Source organism: Lepidochelys olivacea (genome assembly GCF_965140295.1).
Source record: "Lepidochelys olivacea isolate rLepOli2 genome assembly, chromosome: 11".
Classification (NCBI taxonomy): Eukaryota; Metazoa; Chordata; order Testudines; family Cheloniidae; genus Lepidochelys; species Lepidochelys olivacea.
The window spans coordinates 5300444-5314008 of record NC_140421.1 but is presented as its reverse complement, the minus strand read 5'-3'; the positions used below and the strand labels follow the sequence as shown (position 1 = coordinate 5314008).

Here is a 13565-nt window from a genome sequence, read left to right as displayed (position 1 = left end):
GCCGCGTGTGGGCCGCAGGTTGCCCACCACTGGTCCAAGGAGCACAGGTCGCATTAACTGCCAGGGAGGAGCTAATTCATCAGAGGCACTTCCTGCATCCTGCCTTGATATGTAGGGCTCTATGGATTGGACAGTATGGCACACAGTGCGGACTGATAACCCAGCCCCTCGTGGGTTTGATTCAGGCCACAACCAAGGAAGATGCCACAGTGGGAAAAACCACAGTGAGTTTGGTTTGGGCCAGAAGTTATGAGGCCAAGCTCTTTCTGCAGCAGCCCTGACTTGGGGGAAGGCCCCTCTGCAAAGAATCAAAGGGGCGGGAGTTATTGATCAGTCAGACTTGTGGCTATTTACGCCTCTCTCTTCCGCATATCAATATGCCTTAAATATTGATCGCCAGCAGTTAGATAGCGTTCAGCCCTGCGCACCAGCATGATGGCCCAGTGGCACTCAGCAGATCCAGGTTTAATTCTTTGCTCCGTCATGTTGGACTTCCTCAGTGGCCTTGGGCTAGTCATGTAGGTATCTCAATGCCTTTGAGGATCTGTGCCTAACTCCCAATGGGATCTGGGCCAGAGATGCCCTGTGCCTCGGTTCCCTAGTTGTGAAATGGGGATAGTAGCACTTCCTTATCCTCCCGCCTCTGCTGTGAGCTAAGGCTATTAAAGACTGTGAGGTGCTCAGGTACCAAAGCAAAGGCGAGGGTTGTTAGATGATAGGGGGACGTCCCCAGTGCCCAATGCCATTAGCATCACTAGGTGCCATTGAGAAATTTTCCTAGCCCCTTCCAGCAAAGGATCTCCAAGCACTTTACAGTCATAGAGTTGTAGCCATGGAGGAGTGGTAGGGCCCTCGAGAGGTCATCTGGTCCAGTCCCCTGCACAAAAGGCAGGACTAAGTAACAGCTCGACAATCCCTGACAGGTGTTTGTCTCAGCTGTTCTTAAAAACCTTCAATGATGGAGATGCCACAGCATCCCCAGGCAATGTTAAGTCTCGCTAGCCCCTTGTGAGGTCAATGTCATACTCCTCATTTTACAGACAGGCAACCTGAGCCACAGAGCTGCTTAAATAACTTGCCGACGGCCATGAAGCCAAGAAGATCAGCGTCAGCAGTAGAGCTGAGTAGCCTTGTTGCCCTGGCGCCTCCCCAAATAACAGTAATATCAACCTGCTATATCAGCCCTTTTCCATTCGTAGATCGCAAAGCACTTTACGAAGGAGAGCAATCACAGTAGCATCATTTTACAGATGGGGAAACCGAGCCACAGTACCGTGAAGTGACTTGCCTGAGTTTGGGCTCCTGAGTCCCAGTCAGGGGCACTAACCCGCCTTCTGACTTCACAGGGGAGGAAAGAGTTAATGTAATACTCTCCAGAACAAGCAGCCCTGCAGCCGCCTGTTGTGACGTGCCGCTGATGAGCCCCGTGGCAGGATTTGTTGCTTTATTAACAAGACAATTAAGGGGAAGTTTTCACGGTGCCAGCAGCCAGTATATTTATCGCTCAGGGCTGACCTTGGCGCTCTATTTTACTCCTCAGGAGCTGCTATTAAAAGTTTGGAGGCAGGCAGGGCAGAGGGGGAGTCTGGTGTTTGCGAATGTCTTGATTGTGCCAAGCTTGAGCCTTCAGAAATCATGTCAGGCATGGAAAAGAAAAAGACGATTGGATTAAAAATCAGATTTTATTGAAAATGAAAGCCAAGTTTCTGGCCTTTCAGGGTGGAGAGAGGAGCTTGAAAATGGCAGCCCAAAAGACAAACTCCCCCTGAAAGCAACAACCCCCTCCCTCAACCTTTTTTTTAAAAGTTGCTGTTTCATAATCCCATGCCTCCAGGAGCTGGGGCTTTGAGGAAAACACCAAATAGCTTGAGCCTTGTGATAAAAATCTCAAAAGTGAGTAACACTGTGTTAGGTGAGAAAAATTAAATATGAAGCAGTTATGCCAACGGAACCAAAGTCAGGCTAATAAAGGTTGCTGGGAAAGTCCCTGAACGAGATAAATAGAATGAAAGAATACTTGTTTAAGTTGCAGGGAGTAAGAAAAAAGGGGAGGCCTGCATTCCTGCATTTTTGTACCAAATGTTCTGGGAACAGTTTGTTGAGATACAGGGGCACTGTTTTCCACTCCTTGTTTTTGTGTTATGTCTGTTCTTAACTCCTCATCTCCTGGTTGACACCCATACCGATAAGAAAGTTAGTGAAGCATTGCAATTTGCTAAAAGTTATCTACAATAAGGGCGTAGAAGTGCATGCATAATAGAGAAAGAGGATTTTAACTAACATAGGGGAGGGGTGGGCTGCTTTGTGAATAAATCTGTGATGTGACGGAACTGTCTATAAAAACCTATGAGTTTTACTTAGAGGCTGGCTGGTTCTCTTTGGAGACGGGCTGCTCTCTATTGTTGTGTGCGCTCTTCAATGAAGAGCTTTGTGTTCGGACCTTGCTGGTGTTGCCCGTCTCTCTCCGGTCAGACAACGAACCATGCCGTCTGGGGTTCGAGTCCTTGACAATTGTAATGTGTGTATGTCTCTCATTCGCTCTGTGCATCTCTCTTTCTAAGTGTTTGTGTGCAAGAGTCTCTGGAGGGGAATGGGGTGTGTGTATGTGTGTTTGTGGGTGTGTGTGCGCAAGAGAGAGGCAGGGCTGGCGAAGGGGATGTAAAACTAGATAAATGTGGGGTTTAACTCACAACTGACAGGCCCTTCCCTGGCCTGATTCCAGGTTGTCCTTGGTCTGAGAGCGGAAGGAATGGATTTGTGTGTGAGCGCGCGACTGGGAGCCACTCCGGATTCACTCCCACGGTCCCTTGTTCCCACGCCGCTATCTTGTGCTGGTCTCTCCCAATAGCTCTCTCAGAAATGTTGATTCATGGAACTGGGAACATGCTTCAGGATTCGCCCCGTGCAGCCTCAGGCACTGGCAGGCGTCTCTGCAGGCCAAGCAGGACACTCAGGGAGAGCCAGAGAAACCCCCCGGGCCGCTCCCGTTATGGCACACGGCTGCCAGGGCCGGGCGGAAGTCCCGGAGACGGCCCATGGAGTCAGCAGTGCTGAGGCCCGGACGCAGGCCGGTGTTCTGCCGGCATCCTGGTATTGGCGAAGTCGCCTTTTGGGCCCTGTGCAGGCTCGGGGCGGGGCTGGGACCAGGCACCTGCACTGGGGCTGCTAAGGGGGCTTGTCCTGAAGGAGGCGGGAGGCTTTGTGGGGGCTGGCGGTGCCTGGGTTAGAAGTGGGGGGGGGTGGGAGGGTTTGCCTCTGGGGGTGCCCCCTGATGCCCTCACCACTCTGTGTTGAGGTCACCCCGCACCCCTTGGCAAATGCGACTCCCTAGAAACAAGATGGGGCCAGCCGCATGTTGATTGCCGAGGGGGCAGAATATTCCTGAGCCAGCTCTGCCAGTGACCCCCTCGACCGCCCAGAGCAGGGTCGGGGAAGCAGTTTCAAAACCACACAGCAGGTAGGTTTGTTCTTCTCCCCTGCCCTGCCCCCAGGTTCTGATCAGCCCGTGACACGCACCCCTGGCTGGGACATGCTGCTGCTTCTCCCAGGAGGAGGAAGTTGAAGAGGTGGCTTTGAAATGGCAGCCCGAGCCCACAGCAAGCTCTCCGGGGGTCTCTGTAACTTAGCTGTGCCCCATCTCTGGCCTCTGGAGTCATCACGTAACAGTCAGCCCCTGGGCACTTGCAGCTTTGCTAAGCAGGAGCAAGACAGCTGGGCTGGGACCAGGAAAACTTGCATGTGTCACAGCTGGACCAGAGGCATCGCTGCTGGTGGCCCTAACGCCTGGCTGGCCAAGCAAAGCCCCATCACAGGGCTGGGCTGGGCCCCCTGGGAATCGACGGGCCTTTCCCAGCAGGCCCACGCTGCCTCCTGGAGCCACAAAGCCATCGGCTAGGATGGTGCTGTCGGTCCGCGGTCTGCTGTTCCCTGCCCCTCCCGCAGGCCCACAGAGCAGCCAGGCCCAGCCAGGGTTCAATGGTGGCTGCTGGGGTTTTGCCTGGTGGGGCTTTAGCCACCCGGCCATGCTGACCCCAGTGGACCTGGCAGATCTAAATCACTGCGGAAGGGGAAATGGGCTTTCTTCCTGCCTGTATCCTCCAGTGCAGGGGGTTGCAGGGAATGTTTGTGCTGAACTAAAGTGGGCTGGGCGGGGACACGGGGGCAAACCAGCTGCTTGTTTGATGAACATCCAGCCCCTTAGCCCACACTTCCCCACCCGCTTCCCTTCTTTCCTCCCTTCCACCAGGGCCACGTATGGGCTGCGGCCTTCCTCCAAACGTCACCAGCTACTGCCAGCTCAACAGATTCATCCCTGTGGCAGGGTGAGGGTCAGGCAAATGCACCTTCCCAAGTCAAGCTGTGAGGGGCCAGTTTGTCCCCAGCCCAGGCTAAGGGAGTGCCGAGGGGGCCCCCATTGCAATGGCCATAGCATTAGCCAATGGGCTCTCTGGGCCATAGCCGGGAAGAAGGTCTGCCTCCACCTTATCACCAGCCCCAGCCCTGCCCCACCACCCCTGCTCCAGAGTACCTTGCCTATGTCTCCTACAGCTGGATCTCTTTTAGAGCTGGCTTTGCTCCTGGCAGGTAGGCTTCCTGCCCTGGGGTACTCCCTCAGGACAGCTCAGGCCTGGCGTGCAGCTCCCCTGTGCCATCATGAAGCTGGCTGTGGGACCGTAGGGACACTTAAGCTGATCCTCTGCATGCGTCTGAGCAGCCAGCGCTGCAGATTAATGCATTGCCAGTGTACAGGCTTTAAGGGCGGTTTGTTCACAGGGAGCGTGGGGAATGAATTATGCAGCTGAACTGGCTCACCTGCAGCTGCAAAGCAGATGAGTTCTGCAGGGATGCTTTCCCTCGTACTTACATTTCTGGGTGAATGGAGTAGGAGTGCACCAGGCACAACCCAGGCAGAAAAGGTACAGATTCTGCACACCTCCACCGTTCTGCCAAGGTGTCTCCGTCCTGACCTGCAGCCACGCGAGTCAAGCTCACTGACCCCTGCGAACACGGGGGTTTGAGCCACCAACTAGAGCAGGAGGTGGCCACCAGGGCTGTTTTAGGGGCATATCCTGGCCTCTTGCTCCAGTAGGTTTGAATCCAGCACCACAGACGTGAAAGGCTGAAGCACTAATGCTTTGTGCTGCCTAAAATCTGCAAAGGGCCCATACAACCAGACTGCCAAACAGCGTGACAGGCTCCTTTCTAATGAGGACAAGCAAGGCCAGGAGCCAAGGCGATAAAGCACTAATTGGCAACGGTTGGCATTTATCAGTTCATGCCAACCTGGGGCCCACAGTTTATTTCTGAATGCCATGCCCCCTCTTTCCACACTCCCGCATTCAGGCCGCTCAACTCAGACAAGCTTAGTGCCCTAAGCAGGGACATCGCACTCGGCCTGGCTGGCTGGCACGAATGTGGAGTGGTAACCCACCCTGTGTGTCTGTGGTACCTTCTATCAAAGCACTAGTCAGACATTAGTGGCTTTTGCCACACAGCATCCCCATGAAGAGGTGGGGGGGCAAACACCATTCACCTCGTTTTACAGCTGGGGAAACTGAGTCACAGAGACTGAGTTGGCCAAAGTTACACTGAGTCAGTGGCAACATCAAGAACAGAGCCCCTCCCTCCTGCCCCCCAGCAGTAATCAATACAAGGACAAACCTGTCCATCTGACTCATGTCACACTTGCATTGTAAATTCCATGGGGCAGGACTCATCTTTTAAGTCTGTGTTTGTATAGCACCTGATCCAGGACTGGTGCTCTTAGGCCACACAATAAGATAGCTAATCTTCACCATCAGCAACATATCTCCATCTCCTGCCATTGCAGGGGCCTTGGGGCCTGGTGGCCCTCGGTCCCTCCTGTTCTCTGCCCGTGGCACACAATGGTTTAGTCTCCTTAGGGCTGTGAGTACTTTAATCTAATCCATTGGGCTCAGTGTAGGAATAGCTGGGGATGGAGGGGTGGTTGGTGGCCCGGAAGAAGCAAGACATCAGACTAGATGAGCAGGTAATCTTGTCTGAGCATAGCCTCTCTGCCTCAGTGTTTTGCCTCTTTAAGAGGAAAGATGACCCTGGTCCGTTGGCTCTCTTGAAAAGTGAAATGACTGACAGAGGCTGTAGGATGACACAAAATTGTATTTGCTGAACATTGCCAAGAAACAAACAGGACAAAGTCGTCTAGTACATGTCACTGGCACAGGGAGTCACAGCTCTGAATACAGTGGGAATTATTCAGGTTTGTATGACAAAAATTAAAAAAAAAAACCCCACCCAAAAAACCAAACATCGCTCAGGTCACCATGGTTAAACTCAGAGACTGACTGACCAGATGGAAACAAGGTTGCCAGCACAGCATCAAAGCCATTGCAAAGGACTCAGTTAAAGAGAAGCCGAATGAAACCAAGGGCTGCATGTGGCAGGCTTCAAGTATTGGCCGCCTAACTGAAGCACGGACTAGGAAACAGGGTTAGCAGCATGTGCTAGAAAAACAGGTGAAAGACTTCTAGCCAGCAGACAAGTTAAAATACAAGCCAATACAGAACAGTCTGAAAGCTGGAGTTTCCCCGTTTGATTGTTTAATAAGACTCCCCCGCTCACAATGAGAAATAATTTCTCAGCCATTGGGGTGTCCCTGCCCGTTCCCCACCCCCCACAAGCAGTAGAATATAGACTCAGACCTTTGAAAGGGTCAAATGCTACGTTTAAAGGCTCTGAGCCACACACGGCATTTCCACTGGGCTTCCCCATTGTCAAAATCTGCCTCCCCGCTCCAGAGAATGTGGGGCGGTGTTGGCTACTCGGGAACGGTCTATGTTCCAAGAGGACTGATGGAGTGAGGCGTACTCACCCGCCCCCCCCCCATGTGTACAATACTCTATAGCAGGGGTTCTCAACCATTTTCTTTCTGAGGCCTCCCCAACATGCTATAAAAACTCCACAGCCTCTCTGTGTCACAGTAACGGGTTTTCAGCACATCCAGTAGATTGAAAGCCAGCTCCAGCGTTAGGGGGTAGCAAGCAGGGCAACTGCCTGGGGTCCCACCAAACTAAATTCCTCAGGCTTTGGCTTCAGACCCGGGCAGCAGGGCTCGGACTTCAGCTTTTTGCCTTGGGCCTCCGCTAGTCTAACGCCGGCCTTGCTCTCTGGTCTATTTTGGTGGACCCCCTGAAGCCTGCTTGTGGCCCCGCAGGGGACCCCAGACCACTGGTTGAGAACCTCTGTTCTCTGGGATGTGTGGCCTGCAGTACAAGAAAGGGCCTCCCACAGCCAGCCCTAATAAGCAATAGCTTGCTGTTTCTCTGGCCTCCGTCTAATCTGATTGCATTGCATCTTGCCCCGCTACATGAGAGGAGCTCAGGTGTCTTCTAGTTTCACACTCCAGGCTGACGGGAAGGTGCATGGGAGCAACTGGGAAAAGAAGCGCCTCCCCCCCCATGGCTGGCACCGGTCTGTAATTCCCTAGGCCTGAGCAGAGTCAGGGGCCCCTCTTGCATTCCTGCCCCATTCTGTGCAGCAAATGCAGCTGCTCCCTGGGCTAGCCCGGAAAGGCCTGGGATTTTAGCCGCCGCTGTAGCTACCCCGGTGCACAGACCCCTCCTGCTGATAGGGTGCAGCCCTGTGAACTGTGACTCAGCTGACCTGCTGCTGCCTGGCTGCGTTTGCACCGACGTGGCCCCATTGGTGGCTACAAACCCCCGTGCAGACAAGCCAGAAAGTGCAACTTTCTGCCTCCACTAGGTGGGATCCTTAGTTACTCCCCAGCATCGACTAGGCCGTGACCAGCACTAAACAGTGTGTGACTCTGGCAGTGGGCCCTTCTGTGCACGAGAGGCCTTTGCACTGGGGGTAAGCGTGTACAACTCTGCTGCGTTTCCAGCTGCACTGCAGGGGACCATGGGTGGCTTCCTCCACTCTTCTCCATTCCTTTGCTCCAATGCCTGGTCACGCCTGGAGGGGAGCCATTCATAACACAGAAAGGGAGGGGAACTTTACATCCAATGGGCCAAATCTGTCCCCAGTGTCGCTCCAGTGATGCCTAGGAAATGGGTCAATGCGGACTATGGCCTGCAGGACCCAGTTCAGCTAAGTACTTAAGCAAGTGCCTAAGATTCATTTGACTTATAGGGGACTTAAGCCTGCGCTTCATCGCTTTGACTCTGGCATAATTCACAAGGAGGTGCCTCGCACCTGCCATTGCCCGGATGAGAGATGCGGGTGCTCAGGAGCTCTCAGGCTCCCGTTGCGATAAGCAAGCGATTGCAGAGGTGGCTGGCAGGCTGCTCAATGGAGCTCAGCGCCCGCTGGGCTCTGCAGCAAGGACTGGGGTTTGGCCATGGCTGTTGTGGAAGGGATGAGCCGCCGTAACCGCCCACCCCAGGCTTTGTGTTAAAAGCTGGAGCGCGTGAGGCCCCAATGCTGTGCGTCCTGCCTGCAAGGTGCTGACAGGCCGAGGCCTCCCCTGACGGCAGGAGGAGCGGAGCATGTTGTAAAAGACGCCTGGGCACCTTCTAGGATGGATGGTTGCGTGCCTAAAATATCCAGGTTAGTGCCTCAGAGGAGTGACCACTGGTTTGCAAAGAAAAGAGAGCAGGCTCCAGTGGGTGCGATGCCCCTGAGCACCAAGCGGAGGAGAGGCTCTGACCACACTGCCCTGCGCAAGAGACTACAGCACCGTTATTATTCTCAGGCATCTTCACAGCGATTCACACTGCCCCTCCTTAGCCCTGAGCAGGGCGACCTGTTCCCGAGACCGAGGCCACCACCACACCAACCTGAAATGATTGAAGGATGATCTAGGCCTCTCCCACCTCCCTCGCTTTCCCCTCAGATTTGAGCGTTTATCATTCAAGTGGATGTTCTGAAACTAAACCCACCCTATAAACTGATACTGCACAGGACAACAGACACTCGAGCCCTGACCCAAAGCTCCAGTCAATGGCCAGACGTCCCTTGACTTCCCCAGGCTTTAGCTTAGGCCCTTCGAGAACTGGGAGAGGAAAGAAAATCACCACTTACAGCCTGGGTAAAAGGCACTGCTCCGAATTGGAAAGCCAGGTTGAGTGATGGGTGCTTGGTTTCCCCTAGGGAAAACTTCAGGGCAGACTGGCTCAGTGTGCTTGAAACCCTGGCTCCAGGAGCCTTTTCTCTTTGCTAGATGGCCTACCCAGTAAAGAAATGCACAGGGCATTTAGCCAAGAGAAAAAGCAGAGAGCACATAGGAGCCACAGCTGGTTATGGCTTGTCGCAGCATCCTACACGCTGAATGCCAGGTAATAAACTCAGATTGCTGACCCAGCTAAAGAGACAAGAAGAAAAAACAGGAGAACGATGCCTTATTTTGTCATCATCAAGTGTGTGACCGCTGCCCTCTGGGACAAAGGCAAGGTGGCTACACTCAAGTTGGAGGGGAACACACATAACTAGGACCAACTGCGGTTGGAAAGATAAGAGCTCCCTTCTAACCAATCCGACAAAACCACGTGGAGGGGGGCAGAGGTGGGGAGAGAAATGCTTTATTGTTGATTCAGTAAAACTCTCCAACCTCAGCTTCGCAGACAGCAAAATAGCAGCTTTTCTGGGGCCATCTGACATGTTGTCCCTAAAACGTTCCCATTCTAGCAGCCAGTGCATTCGGGGGATTTATTGGCCCATGTTATACAGGGATCCATCCTAAGCCAGTATGGACTGTGGGCTCTTTTCACCTGACAGGCTCAAATCTATCCAGATGTCTCTTCAGTAAAATAAATTGAGTGGCACCTGCTTACACCAGGGCTGATTTTGGCCCAGGGGCTTGAGGCCTGCCTGCTACAATACAAGCAGGAGCTTTTTGCACAGGAAGTTTACAATATAGGGGTCTAATCCTGGAGACCTCATGCCCTCAAGACTCCCACTGAGTTTGTGTACGTGCGAGCAATGCAGGATCCAGACCTATCTAGGAGGCATAGGGCCTAGGCGGTACACTCTGTTTGCTCTGAGCGGACTTCTTCAGGAGCAAATGGAGAGAGAGGGAGAGGCACTTTCCCCATTGAGCACCACTGGAACAGAATTAATCAGAGCTGAACGCTACATCCCCTTTTGTGCAGAGGTTCAGTTTCGCTTCAGCAGGGACAATACAGTACTGGACGGTTGCTTTGTTAGCCCCACACAATGAAAAGGCCTTAGCAGGATTTCTTTTGTAACAACTGTCTGGTTCAAACACAGCAGATGACCAAAAAAACATACAATAAATTAGAAGTCCGCACAGCTTCCTAAGGTGCTAGTCACTAATAAAACGATTACTTAGGAGACAAACTATAGCTCTCGTACTTATAATCTTATCTTAAAAAAAAAAAAAAACACACACCCATAATCAACAGGGTTCTGCATAAAAATAAGCACATTTAAGCCAAGAGCTTGCTGTTAACTAAGTTAACCCGCTTTTTTATATATATAGATCTCTCTCTATAATTTTTTCCCCATAACATTGTTCTTCGAAGGAGCAACTGGGTTTACAAAGACATAAAAATAGAGATTTTGAAAGGGCAGGGTGCTAGTTAAGATGCTCAAGGCACCTCTGATTAAAACAATGGGATAATATTCTACAGTGCTGGCTCCCAGTACTCCTGTGCTGGGAGCAGTTATTCTTGAGTAGTCTTGTGTTTTTGTAATGGGGGAGGAAAAAGATAAAAAGTATCAGTTGCAGCAAGTCCCCCCCACACCCAATCTCTCTCTCACACACACACGATAGCAAAATATGGAGAGAATCTGAGGACATGGACCAGATTCTGATCTCAGTTACACCGGTGTGAATCCAGAGTGACTCCATTGGCATTAGTGTTCCTAACTTTACATCAGCATCACTGAGATAACAAGTGGACCATTAACTTTAATACATATACGGACACACACTTGGGACCTACAAGAGGGGTTTTTTTTTTCCCCAATAGCATACATGCAAGATCAGAAAAGAGGGGCTTTTTTTTGAAGGTTTAACTGTGCCAGAATTTTTTGCATACTCTGCTAAAGCCAGCTTATGTTAGGAAAAGTGTTATTTCATACAGTGTCCCAGTATGTAGGAGGTAGCTGCACCTATACCAACCCTGTCAAGGCAAAAAGGAGGAGGAGTTTGGGCCAGGGGGAAGATGGGTGACCTTAAAAAAAACCAGAAGATCAGATCTGCTTGCCAGCTGCATCAGCATTCAAGTAGCATTTAAAGTACCTCCATGGGACTTTGGGGAATCTAATCTGTTGACTTTGAGAAGTGTAAGACCCACTTTGTTTTATTTTAAGCAAGCAGGCTGCAGGGCACTTTCAAATGCCCAGAACCGAACAGGAGCAAAGACTTGTAGGAAAGGTCGGTGCCAGTATCAGGACCTGGAGTACTGTCCCCACGTCGACGCTGTAATAGTCCCACGTCTTCGAACTTGTCCCAATATAATAAAGTCATGCAGAAATTTTAAATAAGTATTCAAACAGTTCACTTTTCTCTGACTTCAACTTGTTCACCAGCACAGGATTGGAGGAAGCAGGTCTAATGATACTTCACATGCAGAATTCAAGAAAGGGGGGGGGGGGGGGAGAATAACCACACAACTGGAAACACAGAAAGCAGAGTTGTTTTCTCTGTAGTATGCCTCAGATATTCTGTCTCATTTCTTTTCCCCCCACCCTCTTCCTTAAAACTGCACTTTCTAAACAGCCAGATTTCAAGACCATCCCTGCCTACATGAATCTAAACTTTCCTGCTTTAACAGGCTTTTTCATTATTTCTTCACAACTAGTTTAAACAAATTCAAAGTTTCAGATTTTTTTTTTTCTTTTTAATTTGTCGTCAGTTTCCCAATTTTCCCTCAAGAACATTTCCCGGGGCGGCGTGTGCTGCTGCGATCGTCCAGCTCCAAGGTTTGGAGGAATTTTGGACCGAGCCTAGCTGCACACATTTCACTCCGAAATGTACTCTTCCTGATAACTTTTTGTGTTTGCTTTTAAATGTATAAAATCACAGTTCATGTTACATCTTCAAAGGAAGAAAACACCACACACACACACACACACACCATATTGGTGAACACTGTACACTAAATATGTCTTTTCAACAGCATAACAGGACATTTGGCCTATCATAGGTCGTAACATGGGCAGTGCCTGAAACTTTAGGGATGCCACGCCAGCAACTTAGATCACAAAAGAGCTGAACCCAACCACCCATGGGACAGCTGGGCTCAGATCCTTAAAGGTATTTAGGATCCTAACTTCAACTGATTTCGGTGACAGTTAGGAGCCTTTGAAGATCTAGGCCTTAGCTCTTTCCTTTTCGAGTATCAGACTGAAATCCCCAAAATTCAGCCAACACAGCATTTACAGGTACCACACCAAGCCACTTCTGCATCAGCCTCGGAATTCAAATGCTGTCAAATCAAAGTGGGAAAGGGGCATTTGACCTGTCTTATTATTATGTATATATTTTAATAACACTTTTGAATTCATTTTACTGCTAAAACCTTGCTCTTTAAGAAGAATCCAACCTTTAAGTTGACACTATTTTGGGACTTATGTTCCTTTAAAATTCTCTTTTCTTTTGTTTTTAAAACACCTCCTGGAAAACTTGCTTTCTTCTGGCAGAAAAATCAGCTGGCAGCTCTGGGCTCTCACTGCACCCGCTCTGTGAAATTCTCCGGGAAAACCCCCCGACTTTGATCAAGTTCCTTATGCTGGAGCCAGTCAGCCTCTTTCACGCCCATCAGCCATCCTTCATCCTGGCAGAGAGAGAGAAAGAGATCCATCAGAGGCCAAGGGCCAGATTATTTTTTATGCAGTGCAGGTTGGGGGACATCAGAAAAGGAGTGGGTGAAATGGATAAGCAAAGTGATGCTCCGAGCTAGCTCACAGGGAGCAGAAAGCACCCTAGAAACAAAGCAAGGTGGGCAAAGGAGCTTTTCATTTTTGCAGTGAAGAACATCTCCCACTGGAGGCAATGGCAAAGCTGCCACCCACTGCACAAGCAGGACACGGTGATTATGGTATATGCAAGGCCTGAGCTTGCTCTCATTTATGCTACCTGTCAGTCAGGACTCCCACTGAAGTCAGATCAGAACCTGGCCCACGGGTAAAGGGGGCTAGCAGGCCCCTGGGGTGCAATGGGATCCAGTGTACGTCTTTACATCGAGACGGGGGGGTCTTCCTAGATGATGCACTTTAGCTGGACCACGAGTTATTGGGATTGGTGTAGGAATTGCTGCATAGAATTCCCTGGCCCATGTCATGCAGGAGGTCAGCCTGAATGGTCCCTTCTGGTCTTAAAACCTATGGATAACCTATAACTCAGGGGAACTGCGTAGCCACCAGCGTACAGCCCCCACCTCTGCGTGTTTTGTCCTCTGCCGAGGTCATTCAGCAAGGAGGTTCCCTGCAGATTGGGAGCATGTCTGGAGTAAGAGAGGTTTCAGGGGAGGAGGCTGCTTCATGTCCTGGCCCCACGGACAGTGCACACAGGGAGGACTGTTTACTATGACAGCTGCACACGTTGTTCTTTGCCCTGCGTCCACCTCTTTGGGTGAGGCATCCACCTTGGCCCTCAGCTCATT

At 51.0% G+C, this 13565-nt stretch overlaps 1 protein-coding gene across 7 annotated transcripts in view; it reads right to left on the bottom strand.

The window, feature by feature from the left end:
* Positions 1 to 6120: 6120 nt before the first annotated feature.
* BIN1 (bridging integrator 1) overlaps positions 6121 to 13565 on the bottom strand; it is a 155106-nt gene continuing 147661 nt past the window's right edge. For all 7 annotated transcript variants that reach the window (XM_084643534.1, XM_084643536.1, XM_084643537.1 and 4 more), the window contains one exon: positions 6121 to 12737. In XM_084643534.1, the coding sequence (XP_084499660.1) occupies positions 12630 to 12737 (108 nt within the window). In that variant the 3' untranslated portion in view covers positions 6121 to 12629. The remainder of the gene's footprint in view (positions 12738 to 13565) is intronic.